The sequence below is a fragment of the Osmerus mordax genome, chromosome 14 (genome assembly GCF_038355195.1).
Source record: "Osmerus mordax isolate fOsmMor3 chromosome 14, fOsmMor3.pri, whole genome shotgun sequence".
NCBI classification, from domain to species: domain Eukaryota; kingdom Metazoa; phylum Chordata; class Actinopteri; order Osmeriformes; family Osmeridae; genus Osmerus; species Osmerus mordax.
Window position 1 is genome coordinate 4,124,415 of NC_090063.1, and position 20,355 is coordinate 4,144,769.

The following is a 20,355-nucleotide window of genomic DNA, read 5'->3' on the forward strand; positions in this document are numbered from 1 at the left end:
AACATAACACTAAGTAGGCAACACTTTCCATGTGATGGTAGGGAAAGGCAACCTCGTGAGGCGGAGCCGAGGAACTCTGATGTTTTGCTGTACATTTCTGTTTCCGGTAGCTAGCACTTTATTTTGTGGTTCACGCGATGAAATCTCAGATAATATGAAGCCCGCCTGATGTGCACATTAAACAAACAAACATTAAAACTCGTGATAAATGTCAATAGCTTTAAAATATGGTTATTTTGTATGTTTATTTATTTATATTTCATCTAGAAATACACAACTATTATTGCAATCAAAATATATAGGTACAGTTGTTTAGTTCATGTTCAAAACCAATAGAAACCAATAAATCACATTGGCGGCATGTAGGCTGCAGATTATAGACATAGTTAATGGGATTAGATGTGATTATCCAGGAATTTGACACCAGAGCCAACCGATCTTCATTAACTGCATATGTGCTCAGTGACCAAGTCATTAATCCAATGATGCAAATCAATTAAATCATGCAGAAAAGTTGTAATTGGTGCTATAGGCCTATATAAAGTACAATGACTAAGAACACACACATACGCCTATATATAACTATATTTATATAGTTTTCGTTTTAATAATTAGCTAATAATAATTTGACAGAGGGGCAGGAGAGTGTAAAATCCCTTTTCTTACTACTTACTCAACCATCACATTACTACTCACCAGCACCATCTATGGGCTACAGCCTGCACACACACACGCACACACACGCACACACACCACAAATCAGAACAAGAGGCACTTGTAGGAGAATTGCTGCACTCGTCAATCAGTTAGAGAAGGTGGGAAATTAAGTATGTACTGCAAGTATGAAAGTAATAAATAAACAGAGAGAAGTTATTATTAGATGCAGAGGAAAGAGTAGCCTAGAGATGCATTTACTGTAGGCTAATCTCTTTGCTAAATGAGACAGGCTATTGCTTTACTCCTACAGTTCATAAACAGTGGAGCAAGTGGCAACATGGCAATCACCCACCTTAGAAAGTCTGTCTTTTCACTGCTTGAGAGTTTAGGTTTGTTAAATCTCAAAGTCGTTCCAGATCCAAGTGAACAGTTGGAGACATACAGAACCATTGAAATGAAGATGGGCAAACCTGCTCGTATCTGACAGACAGCAAGGATCATCCTTAGCCTACCCCATTAACTCAGTTTGTAGTTATTGACTCTGTGCTGTCTGAAATTATAAGATGTCCACTAGATTCTTCGCCCTGATTAATAATAACATAATAGCATGTATTGAAATGTAGTAGGCCTATAGAACCACCCAGGATTATTTAAATAACAAAATGTTGTAAAATGAATACAGATAGGCTATGGTTAGGGGCATGTAGGTCGACCCATTATGGATGCACTTCGTTTGTTAACCTATGAGGAAACATTAGGCCTAGGCTATGTTAAATGGCCTAGCTACACACCAGTATTTTAGAAGTGGGGAAGACTCTTTTATTCTGTTTTACTGTCAATACACCTTAAGAGTAGGCCATGAATCAATACATAAATAAGAACAATGTTGTTATTTATTGATTATTGATTATGCTTATTTGATAATTGCGAGAAATAGCGTCCATTGTCCATGTTGTGAAAATTACTTTTACATTTTTGCACTTATATTTTTCAGAACCTCACAATCAAACTGGGCCAAGTAATAGACGAAGAACACATTTGATCTGAATATTCAAAAATAGGGACGGGACAATAATTTCCAATTTATGTCGGTCTAAACGCATACGGAGACCTGCTTCCCCTTTAAAGAACCGTTCTGACGAATCACTGCAAAGAAGATAGTCTATTTACTGTATAGAAAATCCACTCAGGAGCCAGAGGGGAATCATTTATTCCAGAAGGCTTAGGGTTGGGTAAATATTCTTTTTTAGATTTTTGTTTGTTTGTTGGCAAATGGACTTTTGAAGTCGCTAACACCGCGCCGTCGCTTAGCCTACATAGGCTAGCCTACCTGCTCCATTTTTTCTGGACAATCTGAACGATATCGGTGCAATAAAATTTTACGGTATCTTTTTCCCCAAGGACGCTTTACGGTTTATTGCTGTGCTTACCGAATGGCGAACTTTGAAATTAGATTGTGAAACATTCGCTCAGTCTTTTCAGCCGGACTGATGTGCTGTTGGCCTTTTTCATCTTGACGTCGCGTAAAATGCGCTTTAATTTTCATACAGCCTACATTTTCAAGATGTGAAGGCTACAACATACTGTATGTCATTATAGAGATTGCTACGAACGTATTTGGTTCATTGAATGAAAGGATGAGGTTACACCGTTTATTTGTGCTCAAGCGATGGATTGTCCGAGGGATGCTATTCAATGGGAATACGGTTCGCTAATTTGACAGTCTAGCCCGACTGCGTCCTAACGGATCCACTCATGATGCCCAGAGCTTTACGGAGACTCGTGCATTTAATGCTTTTCTGTCCTTTGTCGAAAGGACTTCAGGTATGCAAAATAGGCAAAAATGCTCCCAGAGACTGCAGTATAGATAATTGGGGCAAGGGATATACCTAATGTATTCAAGGCTGTGCACTGAACTCATGCTCACCCCCCCCCCCCCCCCCCCCTTTCGCTCTCTGTCCTTTGTAGAGTCGCCTCCCAGCCATCAAGGTAAAGTACCTTCTGCTAGCATGGCTGGGCATCTTGGTAGCCAGCTGGGTGGTCTACATGCAGTACTCCTCCTACTCTGAGCTCTGCAGAGGGCATGTCTGCCACATGGTCATAGTAAGTGTTCTCTTTCCCACATGTAACTGGCATGTATGGTAGCCTGGCTGCTACTGCTTGGCCTAGTAGTTCTCCAACAAACTTGGTGTTAGTCAATGATAAACACACACTGTACCAGACTGTCGTGATGTAGTGTTGTTTGCATACACTTCATTTGTCACATGCACATTCTCCAGTGCATGAATGTGCATGGTGCCACCGCTGCATGCTTCTCATTGCCCATGCTACAGAAGACAGCAAGTTACATGCGGCTGCAGTCAAGCGGTGAAGTTAATTCTCAGATTTCCCGTAATATCAGAGTGAGTCAGATGAACGATAGTGCAGCCATAGAGATAGACACGGGTGGGGGAAGAGCAGGTAGGGGAAGAGAGAGGAGAGAGAAGAAACAACTGGCAGCTCAACATATGTAACCAGCCACAAGAAAAAAAAGAGTACCAGAAAATGCAATAAGTAGACTAAAGGGATGGATGTAAACACAGGGCTGAGAGTCAATAAGAACATCAGATGGAAAGGTTATGGGCAAGGTGTGAACCTGTGTTCTGTGCTGGTGGCTATTGAGAGCATGATGACTGTATCTCATAATAGGACCCAGGGTAATTACCAGAGTGGTCGATTACAGTAATTAACACCTGACAAAGGATCAATAATGTAACGATCTCCTCTGGCTGCTGTGTTGGTGGGGCTTCTCGGAAACCAGAAATTGAATATAATTCTATCGGTACGAAGTCTGATTTGTGAGACTGGGGTTATAGGCAGCAACAGTGGATGCTAGCCTAGAAAGGCTTCAATGTGGCCTTTGGGACAGACTGTCGTGATGTAGTGTTGTTTGCATCCACTTCATTCGTCACATGCACATTCTCCAGTGCATGAATGTGCATGGTGCCACCGCTGCATGCTTCTCATTGCCCATGCTACAGAAGACAGCAAGTTCAATGTGGCTGCAGTCAAGCGGTGCAGTAAATTCTCAGATTACAATATCACACATGGGAGGGTCCTCCGTTCTATTTTAATGTCTTTATCAGATCCTCATTCTTGCGAATTTGCAGTGCAGCTGGTGTTAAGACACAAAGTGTTGGATAAAGGGAAGTTCAATCAGACTGAAGTCTTAACCCAAAGTGGTTTCATGTTTAAGATGGCCTCGTATTCTGTAATAACATCTCCTCCTAGTGTTATCCAAAGGGCATATTCTGTTTTTAGGAGACAGGGGAAAATTGGTTCGTTGGTTTGTGGTTGCCCTCAGGCCAGCATGATCACTAAAGATACATTAAGGTCAAGTGTGGAAAAGAAAAGGACCAGGCACACTGACCAAATAGAGGAAGCTAAGTCTAGAAAAAGGATCAGCGAGGGGCCTTATTTAGTCAGAAACCAGCCCACGCCTGCACACAGATAGAGACCAAGAAAGACCATTTTTCTACATTGCATTATCAGAGTGTAGAGGAACGCAGTCTGTATTCGCTGTAGCTGCCTGTCATGCAGCTAAGATGTTTCATTGGATGCCCGTGCAACGCACACGTGTTCATTCATACACCAGCAGACCCACTGCTTCTCCTTAGCACAGTCTTGGTGGGTGGAGAGTCAAGTCACTTTTTCGTGAGGGCCATAGCTCAGTATAACCCAATTTTTTATATATTTACTGGAGGTTGAATCATTTCAAATCTGCACACATAAACTATCTTCAGGCTGTGTATCATCACAGAGAAAAGGTCGGGTTACGTTTAGCAACATTTAGGATTGGTTCGCCTTCAGGTTTATGGAAAGAGTAGCCTGAGGATCCTGTGTCAGTTCCTGTTGACTCATTTCCTGTTTCCCATGGCAGTGTGACCACTACAGGAGAGGCATCATCTCAGGGTCATCCTGCAAGGCACTGTGTGACCACCGGACCCTGACACTGCAGCGCTGCATGTCCAGCTCCTCCACTCACCAGGTAACACACATGCATAGAAATAACGCAAAGCTATTTTATTTGTAGCAAACCCCCTTTTTCTTTTTGTGTGTTATAGACCAAATTGCCGATGCATATTTGCTACAGCTAGTCATAATACGAAATTGTTAACGTGGCGTGTGTGTTTTGGTTGCAGGTGTACAGCGGGCTGTGGAAGGAGAAGCCTGTGGTGATCAAGTGTGGGATCGAGGAGCCAATGAAGAGCGACGGAGGACCCGAGTCTGTGCTCCGTCAGGAGATGAGCCTGTTCGACAAGCCCTCCCGTGGGACCTCCATGGACGAGTTCAGAGAGATGCTGCATGGCTTCCTCAAGGTCCTCCTTTGTCGTCCGTCCCCTCCCCCATCTAGGGAGAGACCACAAGGATACTGCAGATCCTTACGAATTTCAAGACGCATTCCTTTTGAATCGCAAGGCCAATCAGTTCATTCAAATCAAGACAGAGGGAGACAGAGGGGTGTCAGTGCTCAGTAGGCGCCGTGGAGAGGGGGGAAGTGAGAGAGAGAACAGGAAACCAGGGACAGAAGCTCCTTACCAAATATAGACCAGAAGGACAAGGAATTTACCCTGAGGCCACTGTCAGCTCGGTGGCTGTGAGTGCCATCCGGAGAGAAAGTCAGATTGGGCGGGCTCTTTGCCAAGCGTCTAATAGAGGTTTCACAGTGGCTCCATTGCATATTCCACAATGTCCTGCATTAGAATAGAATAGACAGGGCAGGACAGGGTGAGATGACTGTCATTTAGATTTGTCAATGGAGTCATGAAGTGTCACTTTATGTTTGACAATATGGGATGTTTGGTATCTATGGCAACACTAAACATATAGGCCCAGTTTCCCAGACATGGATTATGCCTAGTCCTAAAGAGAAAAATGCAGTGAAGATCATAATGGACATCCTGCAGCCAATCAGAATTTAGTATGTACCCAGACCATGGTATAACAGGAAATAATGGACTGCAGATGCAACCATCAGACACGCCCCGTCCCCCATTATCTCCTAATAATGGACACCCCGATGGGATTTATCCCTTACATAATGCACATGCTGCATGTAGCCCTCCATCTTGAAGCCTAATGTGTAGAATTTGTTTTGGTAGAAATACTAAACATTGGTCAGGGATAAGCACATGATACAGAAATGTGCTTTGTGCTTATATGATTCACCTGACGGCAGGTTCTACATTGTCCTTTTTGATAGCATTTTCTCTTCTAATCTCTTCTCTCTTTTCCCCTCATCCAGTCTAACTTGGGGGAGCAGCCCTCATTGGGCACCCTCGTGGGCCGTGTCATAACCCTGGCGGATGTCAACCAGGACGGGAAGGTATCCCTTGCGGAGGCCAAGTCCGTCTGGGCGCTTCTCCAGATCAACGAGTTCCTACTCATGGTGGCGCTGCAGGAGAAGGAGCACACCCCCAAGCTGCTGGGCTTCTGCGGGGACCTGTACGTGACGGAGCGTGTGGGCCAGAGCTCCCTCTACGAGCTGGAGGTACCCAGCTACTTGCAGGCACTGGTCCCAGAAGCCCTCAGCTCCAGCGTGAACCGCTGGCTGGCCCCAGCCTGGCCACGGAGAGCCCGCATCACCATAGGCCTGCTGGAGTTTGTGGAGGAGGTCTTCCACGGCTCCTACGGCAGCTTCCTGATGTGCGACGCCAGCCCACGCCACGTGGGCTACAACGCCAAGTACGACTGCAAGATGGCCGACCTGCGCAGCGTGGCTTCCGAGGCGGCTGTGCGGGGCTTCCTGAGGGGGAGGCGGTGCGAGACCAATGCCGACTGCACGTACGGGAGAGACTGCACGGCTACCTGCGACCGTTTAGTCAAGCAGTGCAACACGGAGGTGGTGCAGCCTAACCTGGCCAAGGTGTGCGTGCTGCTCCAGGACTTCCTGCTGTTCGGGGCGCCGTCAGACCTGCGCGGCGACCTGGAGAAGCAGCTGCGCACCTGCGTGACGCTCAGCGGGCTGGCCAGCCAGATGGAGGTGCACCACTCACTGGTCCTCAACAACCTCAAGACCCTGCTGTGGAAGAAGATCTCTAATACGCAGTACTCCTGAGGTCCACCACGAGGCTGCGGCCACACTGAGTAGATATGAGAACTGAGTAGGGACAAGTTTTAGTCTAGTAATGTTAGATAACCTCAAGGTTAGGATTAGAGAAAATGGCATCTTTTAAAGACAATTGTATTAGAGCCTACACCCTCCAGCTGTTTCCTAGCCAGACACACCAGATTAGTGGTTTGTCCAAGGAAAGATCATTGAACAGTGCTGTTTCAACAGCTACATACAGTATTCAACCCACTTAATGAAAAGCTGGGCTCTTCATCCTCCCCTTGTCAAAAGGAACAAGTGATGCAACTTTGTAAAAACACTTAGCAACCAACACTGAAATTGAGACTGAAAGCAAATTGGTTCCAATAGCTTACTCAGTTCACTGATGAATCATAATATCTTAACATTGTTCTCAGGGCCTGCCTGTTTTAACTGTTTACTTGTATATGATTCTCTGGAAATGGTTCAGAGAAATGAGTTGAAGCAACAAGTTGGTCTATAGACAAATTCCATTCAGTCTCAAACGGAAAGTCAGGAAGTAGTCAATTCTCAATAAAAAGGACTTAAACAAATTATGTACATTTCCTGACTCAGGTCGACAGACCCCTCTCCTTATTAGTGTACCACATCCCTCACCTTACTCTGGAATTTCATACCAGGGAAGTTACACAACTACAAAATACTGCTCGGTGCTCAGCTTTTGTCATCCGAGACTTGTTCAGCAAACATTTGATGGCAAGAGAAATGTAACACATTTCCAATTGATGTGAAAATCTGACCAATAAGAAGAGAAACATGCAGAGAAGGGTGACCCAGTCTTTTATTTTTCACAGGTTTACATGCACACAAGGTCTCATGAGAGGCCAGGCACAAGGAGGGTCCATCATGAGCACTACAGGAAATGACATTTCTGAAAAAAACACTTAGTACAGATCATTGAGTCTAAAACTCAGACAAAGTTTATGTTAACTGAGCTTTGTGAATACCTACCAAGTTGAGCTGCTGCTGAATATCCCACCTGTCAAGACCAGGACAAAAAAAATGACTAATCAGTTACAGGCAAACCAGTTCCAACAACCTATGCTGAAAGAATTTCATAAAGGCATCCACTTGACCAGTTGTCGGAGCCATCAATCACTCCAAGAACCCACTGTTCTAAGTCCTCAGCGTAGACATGGCCCTGATAATCTACGCCCCTTATGACACAGGCTCGACACTTCAGTCGGACTGCAACGCCTCAAGGGGCAGATAGACATGAGTAAACGGGTGCATGCAACAGTGATACAATCATATGCAAGTTACTTTATATATATAGGCCACTCTGGCTCGGTTGAACAGGGCAGTTGACAGTTTCTGTTTGCCCTTTCTGCACAACAGTGGCATCGGAGCTAGAGTTAGGTCTCATGAGGCAAGAGACTAACTAGCACTTCAAGCCAAATAAGATGCTTGTAGTTTCAACATGAGGCTTACTTTAAGGAACATCAAGTTCGATAACTGGAAGTAGGATCATGGTGGCTTCCGCTGTTCTTGGCACTCAGGGAAATCCGAGATACACCTGGGAAGTAATGAATTGAAGTAGTGGATGAACACGCAATATTGCCATACACCGTAATAAGAACCGCGAATGAAACAATGTAGCGACACAAGTCTCAGAATGCCCGAATGAATGCAAGGGCACTGGGAGACAAATGACACATCCATCTCCGCCATCTAATGACACAGACACGATACAAACAACCGCGCTGCAACGCCTCTAGTGGCAGTCATTATCCAACACTTGGACCTGTTTTACTAAACTAAATTATTCAACTATGCACTGAAAATAACTTCGCTAAGGAAATGCAGCAACACTGTCTCCAGCGAACAAATCTCCTGTAGGCCTAAAGCTGAATTAGCATCCATGTTACCCACGTGGCCACAACTGCTACCATAATTGTGTCGTAATGTGGCTAAACACACTAGTGTTGGCACATAACACTAACAAGAAAGATCGTTAACTTATACGGTTGTAACAACTTGCCCAAAACATTGCTACATTGTACACCGACAGACAAATCTCAAAATAAAAGCATTTGCTACAAAGCATGCACAAGACTAACAGATGTTACACAAACGTAAACTTTGATTACAAACGTTCACTTCAATTACAACAAAAACATTAATCACAATTTACTCTTTTACTGGGACAAATTCAAGCACTTTACAGCACTCACCATTACAACAGGAATGAAGGACAGAAGAGGGGGTGTATCGAGAATTTATAGTAAGACCTACGGCAAACATTGAGGGACAATTTTAACGACGCGCTCAGCAAGTTGTCGAACTAGCTCCCAGCACCAGTTGTCCAAGGCACAGTTCAATATTGTTAGACGCTTAAATCTGCTGTGCCAACAATTTACTTTATTAGTCAGTGCATTCATTTAGATTGACAATCCCGGAAAAATATACGCCGTATCCCAATCAACGCTTGTAAAATCAAAGCTGTTTAACCGAAAACACAAACCGATACCCGCAGAATTCCATGTCAGCGCGCTGTTCTGAGCTTGCCAAATAGCCACTGCAGCACGCACACAGAAGTCCAGGTGTCGAGTTTCTATAGCCTAGTAGTGCATTGTGCGCAGAAAGCTTGAAAGAAAACACAGGGTTATGAATAGGGGCCTGTGCCCCAGTAGGACTGTATGTCTAACGCCCCAGAAGCATGGTTATACTGTAATACTCTGCAGTTTGACCGACACAATTTACTCATAGTTTATGCAGTGCATTTCTAATGGTGAGTGCTGCATATTTGTCATCATCAACAGAAAGTCCATCTGGTAAATCAATCGGCACATAGATGCAACCAGAGCTGTACTCCAATTTAAGAATCTCTTTATACCCTTCATGTGTTGTCATTAAATGTAATGACAACACACTACTTGCAAACAAGTAGTTTGTTCTGCATCTTCATTTAATCTTGCCATACTGTACAGTTTGATTTTTTATTGAATCATCAATAACTGACAACACACAAGGTGATTATGACCATGTAATGATAGAAATAGAAAACAGTGTAATAAAATGTTATGCATATTTCCTGGACAATGATTAACCCTCAAGGACAGTTAAAGTAGGCTAAAGAATGGTCATCTTTGAAGGAATGGTTCATGAACTCTTGGGTGACTGCTGGTCAGCGTGTTGGTGTTGATCTGACATCTGGTCCATGTCCACTGGGAACCGGGTCTTCTGCATTTCCATGCAGCTCTGGTACAGCTTCAGCCCCTCCTCCACCGCTGCCTGGTTCTCTATCTGGGCCTTGGCCAGCACCACGTTCTCCAGACAGGGAACTCCACCCTGAGCGATGGTCTCCAAGTACATTTTGACAAAGTACTGCAAGCATTGACCAATATTTCAGACTGACTGATTCCCATAGGCAAATCATTAAGAATTAATCATGAAACGTGTATTGCATTCATTCTTTTCGTGTATTTCATTATTTCTCTTAGAGTAGCTCAACTGATTGAATTTCTATTGACTATGTATGGTATGTCATGCTGTAGTAGCTAACTTATCTGGCTTACTTCTACCAGAAACTACAAAGCCCCCTCTGACAGTTTTCACACGGCTGATCTGGAAAATGTACTTGCAGAAAGTATCTGTGGTCTCCCTGAAGCCTTGGTCAGAGCTCCTTCTCATCTATGGACTCCAGTCGAACCATGTTCTCAGGGGAAGTAGGGGGCAGGAACACAAAGCACTTGCATGTGGGGAAGTAATTGCGGGTGCACTCCCGTGGGAGGTTGTAGTTAGTGGTTGTCTTGCCCTTACCTGTGAGAAGTTGGGTGACCACCATTTTAACATGATTAAAATAAACGATTCACAGCACCTAGAAAAGGTACTTAACAAGCAAACAAACAGCTTTTTCCACTATAAACATGTGTTGATGGGTCTTCCTCCTTGGTGTATTTTGTGAAAGCCCTGTCTATCAAACTCCAGCTGAAGGAAACCAAACACAAATTTATTACGTTGAGTGACGACACTTAAGAATATTACAGGATTCAAGAATAACAGCATTTCTTGGAAGTGGCGGAGAGACAGCTTTAATAATTATTACTGTGTTTAAATGTGGAGGGAAGTGGAATTGTTCTCATAACGTAATGAACAGTTTTTAATTAAAGCATGAATATTGTTCTGATCAGAATCAGAATCAGAAAGGGATTTATTCGCCATGAAAGTTTGCACAGACAAGGAATTTGCTTTGGCAGGAAGGTGCATACAATAAACATATACCTAAAATTTAAATATGTGGACTAACTATACTAAGGGTACATAAACTAGCAGTACTAAGTGGGATAAATATAAGTTGCCGTAAATTACAATATAAAAATACAAAAATACAAATATTACAAAAAATACAAATGTACAAGATACCATGTTGTGGTGCAGTGCAAAAGCAGTGTGTTTTAAGCAATAAGTCATTTGAGTCAGTGTGGTCCCTTGGCCTTGTTGAAGAGGCCCACAGCGGAAGGGAAGAAACTGTTTTTGTGGCGTGAGGTATTGGTCCTGATAGACCGCAGCCTTCTGCCGGAGGGGAGTGACTGAAACAGGGAGTGTCCAGGGTGGGAGGAGTCGGCCACAATCTTCCTCGCTCGCCTCAGGGTCCTCGAGGTGTGCAGGTCCTCGAGGGTAGGCAGATTGCAGCCAATCACCTTCTCAGCAGTACGGATGATACGCTGCAGTCTGCTCTTGTCCTTGGCAGTGGCAGCAGCGTACCAGACGGTGATGGAGGAGGTGAGGATGGACTCAATGATGGCTGAGTAGAAGTGCACCATCATTGTCTTTGGCAGGTTGAACTTCTTCAGCTGCCGAAGGAAGTACATCCTCTGTTGTGCTTTCTTGATGAGGGAGCTGATGTTCAGTTCCCACTTGAGGTCCTGGGAGAGGATAGTGCCCAGGAAGCGGAAGGACTCCACAGTGTTGACTGGGGAGTCACACAGGGTGATGGGGGTGAGTGGGGCTGTGTTCCTCCTGAAGTCCACAACCATCTCCACTGTCTTAAGAGCATTGAGCTCTAAGTTGTTCTGGCTGCACCAGGTCACCAGGTTGGCCGCTTCCCACCTATAATCAGACTCGTCTCCACCAGAGATGAGCCCAATAAGGGTGGTGTCGTCCGCAAACTTCAGGAGTTTGACGGACGGATGACTGGAGGTGCAACTGTTGGTGTACAGGGAGAAGAGCAGAGGAGAAAGGACGCAGCCCTGAGGTGATCCGGTGCTGATGGACCGGGAGTCAGAGACTTGTGTTCCCAGCTTAACGCACTGCTTCCTGTCAGACAGGAAGTCTGTGATCCACCTGCAGGTGGAATCAGGCACGTTCAGCTGGGAGAGCTTGTCCTGAAGCAGGGCGGGGATGATGGTGTTGAAGGCAGAGCTGAAGTCCACAAACAGGATCCTGGCATAGGATGCTGGGGAGTCCAGGTGCTGTAGGGTGAAGTGGAGGGCCATGTTAACTGCATCGTCCACAGACCTGTTGGCTCTGTAGGCAAACTGCAGGGGGTCCAGTAGAGGGTCAGTGATGGATTTAAGGTGTGCCAGCACCAGGCGCTCGAAAGACTTCATTACCACAGAGGTCAGGGCGACGGGTCTGTAGTCATTATGTCCTGTTGGCCTTGGCTTTTTGGGCACAGGGATGATGGTGGAGGACTTGAGACTTCTATGGTGCTTCTATGATCATAATTTCTCCCATCCTGATGTAACACAGTCACATAAACACAACGGGAATATGGAAATGAGGCTTGAGGTACGATAACAACATTATGTTCACAGTATAGATCAGACATCAACATCTAAGACAGTAGCATTCAATATGTTTTATTATTGTCTACATCACATAACATGTTATTTCAGTTTATGTTTAAAATAAAAATATATATCAAGTCATACAGAACAATACAGAACAATTATATAATAAACAATGAAACAATCGCACATAGCCTGTATTTTATGTTGACATTTATATACAATATACATTTTCAGTATAAATAAAATATCTTACTTTAAATAATGAATACAAATACATACATGTTCATATATGTTTCATTCCCACACTGGTCACAGTGGTAAAGCTTCTCTCCTGAGTGAACACGCTGGTGTGTCTCTAAGACTCCTGACTGACTGAAGATCTTCCCACACTGGTCACAGTGGTACGGCTTCTCTCCTGAGTGAACACGCTGGTGTCTCTCTAAATGTGCTGACTGACTGAAGCTCTTCCCACACTGGTCACAGTGGTACGGCTTCTCTCCTGAGTGAACACGCTGGTGTGTCTTTAAGTTTCCTGAATCTCTGAAGCTCTTCAAGGAAGGATTATCAAAAATAAAGTCTGAGACAGAATATCTTTCAAAAGTCAAGATGAATTGGTGGTTTATTCAGCAACGCAGATGCAGCATACATACACGGAAGGTTCAAAAGGCCCTCACATTTCCTTGGACATCTCATTATATAGACAAATATGAGGATCAGACCCCCGCCCTGTCTGATACAATGACATAACCTTCTAGAACATTCTAGAAGGCTCTTTAACCAGCTCCTATCCACCTCAAAACTGCGTGCGCATCCCCTGGCTCTTAAAGTGTTGATCAACTTTTCTCTCCTCCAAAGCCCCCAGAAATCCCTCACTGTCAATGTCCTCATTTTCTCTCAACTCCAGTTCACCCCAACTCTCAGTCTCTCCACGTCATGCTTAACCCGTTCCTACATCCTCCATCTCTCCTGAATCTGGCTTTGGTCAGCAGGACCTGTTACTTTGGATGTGTGACTTCTACTCCTAATGCGTGACTTCAACCCCTTTAGATACAGCTATTGTTCCACCACACCAGATGTATCCCTTCAGACCCCCTCCTCTTTTCAGACAGGAGTCCACATCCTGTTGATTGTCTAGCAAACCCCCTATTATGCAAGTTTTTACTTATAACAGGCCACATTATTCAAAACACACACTTTTTCCCCATCCTAAGATTGCCAAACCAACTCCTCACTAGACATCTTCCCTGTTCTGGTTTGATCCTGTTACTGAGTGTAATTCTTAACTGCGTAGGCCTCAGTCCGCCGTCTTAGGCCCCAAAATCTCTGACCCCATGTACACTTCTCCGGTTGCCACCTTCCCAATAATCAATTTCCCACCACACTACCCATGCGACGGTTCTGCCTTGGGTATAGAGCGCTTGTTTTCAAGCCCAATAGTATTAGATTGAGCCTTTAATAAGAACAATTATAGGAACACGTTATTTCAGTAAACATATCAAAGAAAACTGCTTTTTCCACTATAAACATGTGTTGGTCGGTCTTCCTCCTTGGTGTATTTTGTGACAGCCCTGTGTATTGTCGTTGGAAATTGATTATGGGGTGGCAAGGCAAACTAGAAAAGGTTACCCCAGGTTAGGTTCTGGGGCCTAAAATGGCTGACTCCTAACTGCGTAGGTGAAAATCACTGAGCAGTTGATAAACTCTGCTTGAAACTGTTTTTCTCCAAACAGAAGAGAATGTCTGAGGGGGGACTTCATTTGGCAAAACTAAGTATGAGAAAGGAAATGGTATCCTTAGAAACATAGGCCGTTATTGCATTACAGCTTATGGTGGGGTCGTTAGGCTCAAGAGGGCCTGTCAGGAAAGGATGAGCGAAGTTGTTGAGAACTCAATCTCAAGGGACCACTTCCATTGCCAATAGTGATCGGCTGTGCTGAACCAGGGCCGAATTAGGAATGATAGAGAAGAGAAGCAGAGTCGGTTATGATGGTATCCAAGGACACAGGCCTGGGACATTGGAGGGGGAGTACTTGAAAGATGGGGGATTCAGCTGTGGAGAAGTTCATCAACATCTTTACTGGCCAAAACAGTGCATACAAGGTAAAGGAGTGGGGAGGAAGTCAGATTACTAGGAAGTCTAGAAACTTTCCGAGATAGGGCCGTCATATCATGCAGGGCAGGGGATTATTCTCATTTAGCCTATAAAACATGAGTTTTGGGGCATTGGTCTTTCTCTTTTTCGTATGTCTTGTGAATGCGCATTTGCCTTGCCAAAATAAAACCATCAAGCTGCCTTGGGCTGTTGAAAGATATTTTGTCTTTGACTCCTTTTTTCTACTACCTTCTACGGACGTCTTGATTTTCTACAAAAGTATCAAACTCCAGCTGGAGCAAACCAAACACGAATGTATTACGTTGAGTGACGACACTAGAATATTACAGTATTCAAGCAGAACAGCATTTCTGGGAAGTGGCGGAGAGACAGCTTTAATAATTATTACTGTGTTTAATTGGGGAGGGAAGTGGGATTGTTTTCATAATGTAATGAACAGTTTTTAATTAAAGCATGAATATTGTTCTGGTGCCTCTTTGATCATCATTTCTCCCATCCTGATGTAACACAGTCACATAAACACAACGTGAATATGGAAATAAGGCTTGAGGTACGATAACAACATTATGCTCACAGTATAGATCAGACAGAAACATCTTAGACGGTAGAATTATTTTTTCTTTTTTCTTATTGTCTACATCACATAACATAGCATGTTATTTAAGTTTATTTTTATAAGTAAAATACATATCAAGTCATACAGAATTAATTATTATACAATTATATAATAAACAATGAAATAATCGCACATAGCCTGTATTTAATGTTTACATTTATAAAGGCTACAATATACATTTTTGTTATAAATCAAACATCTTATGTACAATTATACTTTAAATAATGAATACAAATACATATATTTCCTATGTTCATTTATGTTTAATTATTAAGTGAGATCTAGAGTTCAGGATCTCTAGTGTTGCCAGAACAAAAGTGTGTCTTTAAATGTGCTGACCGACTGAAGCTCTTCCCACACTGGTCACAGTGGTACGGCTTCTCTCTTGAGTGAACACGCTGGTGTCTCTTTAAGTTTCCTGAATGACTGAAGCTCTTCCCACACTGGTCACAGTGGTACGGCTTCTCTCCTGAGTGAACACGCTGGTGTGTCTCTAAGACTCCTGACTGACTGAAGCTCTTCCCACACTGGTCACAGTGGTACGGCTTCTCTCTTGAGTGAACACGCTGGTGTCTCTTTAAGTTTCCTGAATGACTGAAGCTCTTCCCACACTGGTCACAGTGGTACGGCTTCTCTCTTGAGTGAACACGCTGGTGTCTCTTTAAGTTTCCTGAATGACTGAAGCTCTTCCCACACTGGTCACAGTGGTACGGCTTCTCTCCTGAGTGAACATGCTGGTGTGTCTCTAAGACTCCTGAATGACTGAAGCTCTTCCCACACTGGACACAGTGGTACGGCTTCTCTCCTGAGTGAACACGCTGGTGTCTCTTTAAGTGTTCTGACCTACTGAAGCTCTTCCCACACTGGTCACAGTGGTACGGCTTCTCTACTGAGTGAACACGCTGGTGTCTATCTAAATGTCCTGACTGACTGAAGCTCTCCCACACTGGTCACAGTGGTGATGTCTGGCCTTTTCCGTTTTCATGCTTCCCTGGGTGGGGACCGGGGGGAGGGAGGAAGTGGTGTTGGGGCGTGGTGGAGAGAAGGACAGAGTCTCTGGTCTTATCTCTCCACTCCTCAGCAGAGAGACGTACAGGTCATGGTGGCACCTCTTGATGTGCTTGTGGAGGAAGATCTGGGCGGTGAAGGAGAGAGGACACTGGGAGCAGGAGAACACCTGAGTCTGAGACGACTCTATCCTTGGTCCTGGAAAAGAGAGAGAGCAAAAAAAATACAGTTAATACAATTAAATACAATTTAATACAATTAAATACAAACATCATAGTTTTAAAATGACAAGCTTTGGTAAGGGAAGGGATTAACAGCTTGCAATCCTGGTCTGTGGGTGTAATGGTTGTTAGAGGTAGGAAGAGAGACGAATGTACTGTTGATAATTAAATGGTCTTGTATATCAGTCTTCTATTATACGAATTGAGTTAAGGTCAATAATATTGTAGGTTAAGAACATCTCCAGTCAGTGACTTGTGCGGCTCAATGTTACAAGTCCCTCCAATCTTCCTATAGAGGGAAATGGAGAAGAGAAGGGAGGAGAGAGAAGCGGAGGGGGAAGAGGAGAGAGGAAGAGACGTAAGAGGAGAAAAGACAGAGGAGACATAAGAAGAGAGGAGATATGTCAGGAGAGGAGAGAGGAGAAAAGGAGAGGAGGACACTAAGAGGAGGTACCTCTGGTGGACCTCTTGTTGTCCCAGGGGTAGTCAAAGGAGGTGCCCAGGTCTCTGGCGTACTCCTCTCCGTACCAGACCAGCAGCTCCTCCCCCGGCGCCAGTGGCCGGCAGCAGCGGTACAGGATGGCTCCTCGGTGCTGAAACGCCACCAGGTTCTGTTCCTCCTCATTATAGGCAAAGTTCACATACCTGGGGGGAGAAGGAGGAGGAGGGGATGGGAGGAGGAGGAGGTGTGGAGAGAGGGAGATGAGGAGGTAGAGGGGGATCAGAACATGAAAGGTTGAAACAAAGTTAAGAGTCAAGAGAAGTTGAAGGAGTTGGGAGAGTGAGAACAGTCAAACTGATTCACGGTGTTCTTGATGGCCTCTTCCTCCTCCTTCACTTCTCCCACGTAGGGGCCATAGTGGGTTCCCTTGGCGACCACCCCCCCACAGTTGAACACCCCCAGCCCGGCCCCGGGGATGTTTGACCTCCTGACCTACAGGCCGGGCGGCAGGGTGAGTCTGGCCCGGCCCGTCAGCCCCAGGGCTGCAGAGGTGTCGGCGACAAACAGGGGGGCGCCATGAAGATCGCACTCCTCGATGAAGAACACATTGCACTCCTCACAGTCTGGAGGAGAGAGGCAGTACGTTTACAAATACAATAGAGGTAGAGGGAGGGAGAAAGGGAGAGAAAGTAGGGGAAAGAGAGAGGGAGAGAGATAAAGAGGGAGGGAGAAAGAGAGGGTGTCTAACTTACAGAGGTAGTATCTATCATACAGAGGTAGTATCTATCATACAGAGGTAGTATCTATCATACAGAGGTAGTGTCTATCTGACAGAGGTAGTATCTATCATACAGAGGTAGTATCTATCATACAGAGGTAGTATCTATCTTACAGAGGTAGTATCTATCTTACAGAGGTAGTACTTATTTTACAGAGGTAGTATCTATCTTACAGAGGTAGTATCTATCATACAGAGGTAGTATCTATCTTACAGAGGTAGTATCTATCTTACAGAGGTAGTATCTATCATACAGAGGTAGTATCTATCTTACAGAGGTAGTATCTATCTTACAGAGGTAGTATCTATCTTACAGAGGTAGTGGTCATCTTTGGACTCCTCAGTGTAGTTGACCCTTGGTCTTTCTCTCAGGTTCCTGACTCTGGAGAACTGGATCTTCTCTGCTGCCCTGCTCCTCCTCACACACTCTGCCTTAGACAGGCCTGGTACACACACACATTATCCTCAGCCCCACTCCTTCTAAAGGCCGATTAACACGCAACACAGAAATCCCAAAGAGATACACTGACAGCCAGCGTCTATCACCTGAAGTTGACAGATCACATTTCAGATCACATTTCTCCTGGGGGGCCGACTCCGCCCCCCCCCATCCTCCTCACTCAGCATCTCTTCCAGGGGGGGTGGGGCCCCCTTGCTGGGTCCCGCTACCTCACCACTGGGGGGCTGGGGGGGAGTGATGGAGAGAGAGAAAGACAGAGAGTGAGAGATGGCTATAGACAGAACATACAGTAATATATTATATTCAAGGCTCCTCATCTGCATTGTACTTTGAGGTGCGTTTCACACACTAGCCACAGTTAATTCATGTATTGTGAATAGCCATAGCTAAATAATTAGCTAGCAACTCTGCAGCTACAGTAGTGACACTGGCAGTTAACTTTGTTACAGCAGCTAGCACATTAGTACCGTCGACTGGTTAACTTTATCTAACCTGACAATGCGACATTCACTTCACAACAGACAAATTTATATAAGTTTAATTACATATTACTAACGTTAAGTACTTGACGTGCGACTAAACTTGATGAAAGCAGCTAAATGTAAGTAGCTACCTTCTGATAACGTCTTCCAATCCTGAGATGAAATCAGTCAAATCAAATCAAAATGTATTTGTATAGCGCATTTTACAAGCAATGTCACAGAGGGCTTCACCTCAACCAACCTAAACCCTCAAGGAAGACCAGGGAAAAAAACTCCCAGAAAAACTCACGAGAGGAGAAAAAATTGAAGAAACCTTGGGAGGAGCAATTAAGTGAGGGATCCCCTCCTCCATAGACGGTTAGTGAAAGAGAGGTGCAGAACACAGGCTAATGTGAAGGAATGATAACTATACTGCTAATCAATGCTGCTATACCAATCACTACCTCAAGTACATCAAATGTGCAATGTTTAATACTAAAACATATATCCAATTGTGATCAATTGATTTATTAAAGAACAGATGGGATCAGGCTTCAAGATGTTTCTGAGTAAGTGAGGTCATGCTGAAATGTTTCCTTCAAAGTAACACTTTGCACACTAATAGGTGTGCATGCAAAAATGCCGAGGTCAAGTGAGCAACATGGGAGTTGAGTTTGTGGGTTCAGGGACTGATGCAAGCACAATGGGCTACTCAGCTCTTGGGAGCAGAGTGTCAAAATGAGAGATAAGGTAAAGCTGGGACTGTAATTCTTCTCTACTCCAGGACCGGCCGGTCTGCCTACCTTGCTCTCATTTACTCTGTTCTGAGGTCACATTCCCTTGGAGACCCTGCCCCACCTGCATCCCCTTGGAGATCTTGCCCCCCTACCCCCCCCCCCCCCCCCTTTCTCACTGGATGATCTTCCCCTTGGAGACCCTGCCCCACCTGCATCCCCTTGGAGACCCTGCCCCACCTCCCCCTATACATCATCGACCATGGCCTGGTCGGCCTCACCCCTTCTCCTGGAGACACAACCCCCCCCTTCCTTCCCTGGAGACGCAGCTCCCATCTCCCTGCACGCCATCAGGACCTTGGGGTGGTCTACTCCCTTCCCCTGGAGAACCCCCCCCCCCCTTGGATTACCTCAGACCTGTGGGTCTTGTCTGCCCCCCTCCCTGAGCAGACCTGTGGGTCTTCTCCACCCCCTCCCTCTCTGAACATCACCAGATCCTTGGACTGCCCCCCATGTGCCACCATGAACGCCCCGGACATTTAATTGGACAACCACATTCCCGCCCCATATTCTTCTGACCAACCACCTATCAGAGTTCTCCCTGTCAAGGGGGGTACAAGACCTGTCTCCCGAGGACAGGGAGACAGAACTTGGACTGGGCAGAACTCTCTCTGATCTCTGTCACGACCACTTTCTCAACAAAGGCCTTCGTTTGATCTATTCTGGGACTCTGTTTCTGTGAAGCTGCATTGGCATCATCGACTGATTCACTGTATTAGACTAAGAACATCCTGGTGTGTTGTTTTCATTGTGTATTCTTGTGATTGCATCATTTCTTATTATTAAACTACAAATAACTTGGTCCGGTGTTTAACCTTGTATCATTCTCCACTACCCAGTTTGACACACCTTAACACTAAACATAGTCATACAGCAGGGAAATGTCAATGGGTGTTAAAAAACTCAAAATCCAGTGTTCAATTTAGTCAGAAGTAAACTA

The 20,355-nt window shown here is 44.8% G+C and overlaps 1 protein-coding gene, 1 long non-coding RNA gene, 2 other non-coding genes and 1 pseudogene across 4 annotated transcripts; 1 reads left to right on the forward strand and 4 right to left on the reverse strand.

Moving 5' to 3' along the window:
* Positions 1–2,091: 2,091 nt before the first annotated feature.
* dipk1b (divergent protein kinase domain 1B) lies at positions 2,092–7,316 on the forward strand. The gene is made up of 5 exons (XM_067250099.1): positions 2,092–2,481; positions 2,626–2,760; positions 4,577–4,684; positions 4,839–5,015; positions 5,942–7,316. Exons 1-5 carry the CDS (start codon positions 2,413–2,415, stop codon positions 6,752–6,754), a joined length of 1,302 nt encoding a protein of 433 aa, XP_067106200.1. The 5' UTR covers positions 2,092–2,412; the 3' UTR covers positions 6,755–7,316.
* A 235-nt stretch (positions 7,317–7,551) lies between these two features.
* LOC136956221 (uncharacterized) lies at positions 7,552–8,954 on the reverse strand. The gene is made up of 2 exons (XR_010878217.1): positions 8,219–8,954; positions 7,552–7,766 (listed from the first exon to the last, which is right to left on the reverse strand). It is a non-coding gene; the product is annotated as an uncharacterized lncRNA (long non-coding RNA).
* LOC136957069 (small nucleolar RNA SNORA17) lies at positions 7,867–7,997 on the reverse strand. Its single transcript, XR_010878272.1, has one exon. It is a non-coding gene; the product is annotated as a small nucleolar RNA SNORA17 (small nucleolar RNA).
* On the reverse strand, positions 8,380–8,512 carry LOC136957070 (small nucleolar RNA SNORA17). The gene has a single exon (XR_010878273.1). It is a non-coding gene; the product is annotated as a small nucleolar RNA SNORA17 (small nucleolar RNA).
* Positions 8,955–12,515: 3,561 nt separating the features above from the next.
* LOC136956308 (zinc finger protein ZFP2-like) lies at positions 12,516–19,485 on the reverse strand (annotated as a pseudogene).
* Between the last annotated feature and the right edge of the window lie 870 nt (positions 19,486–20,355).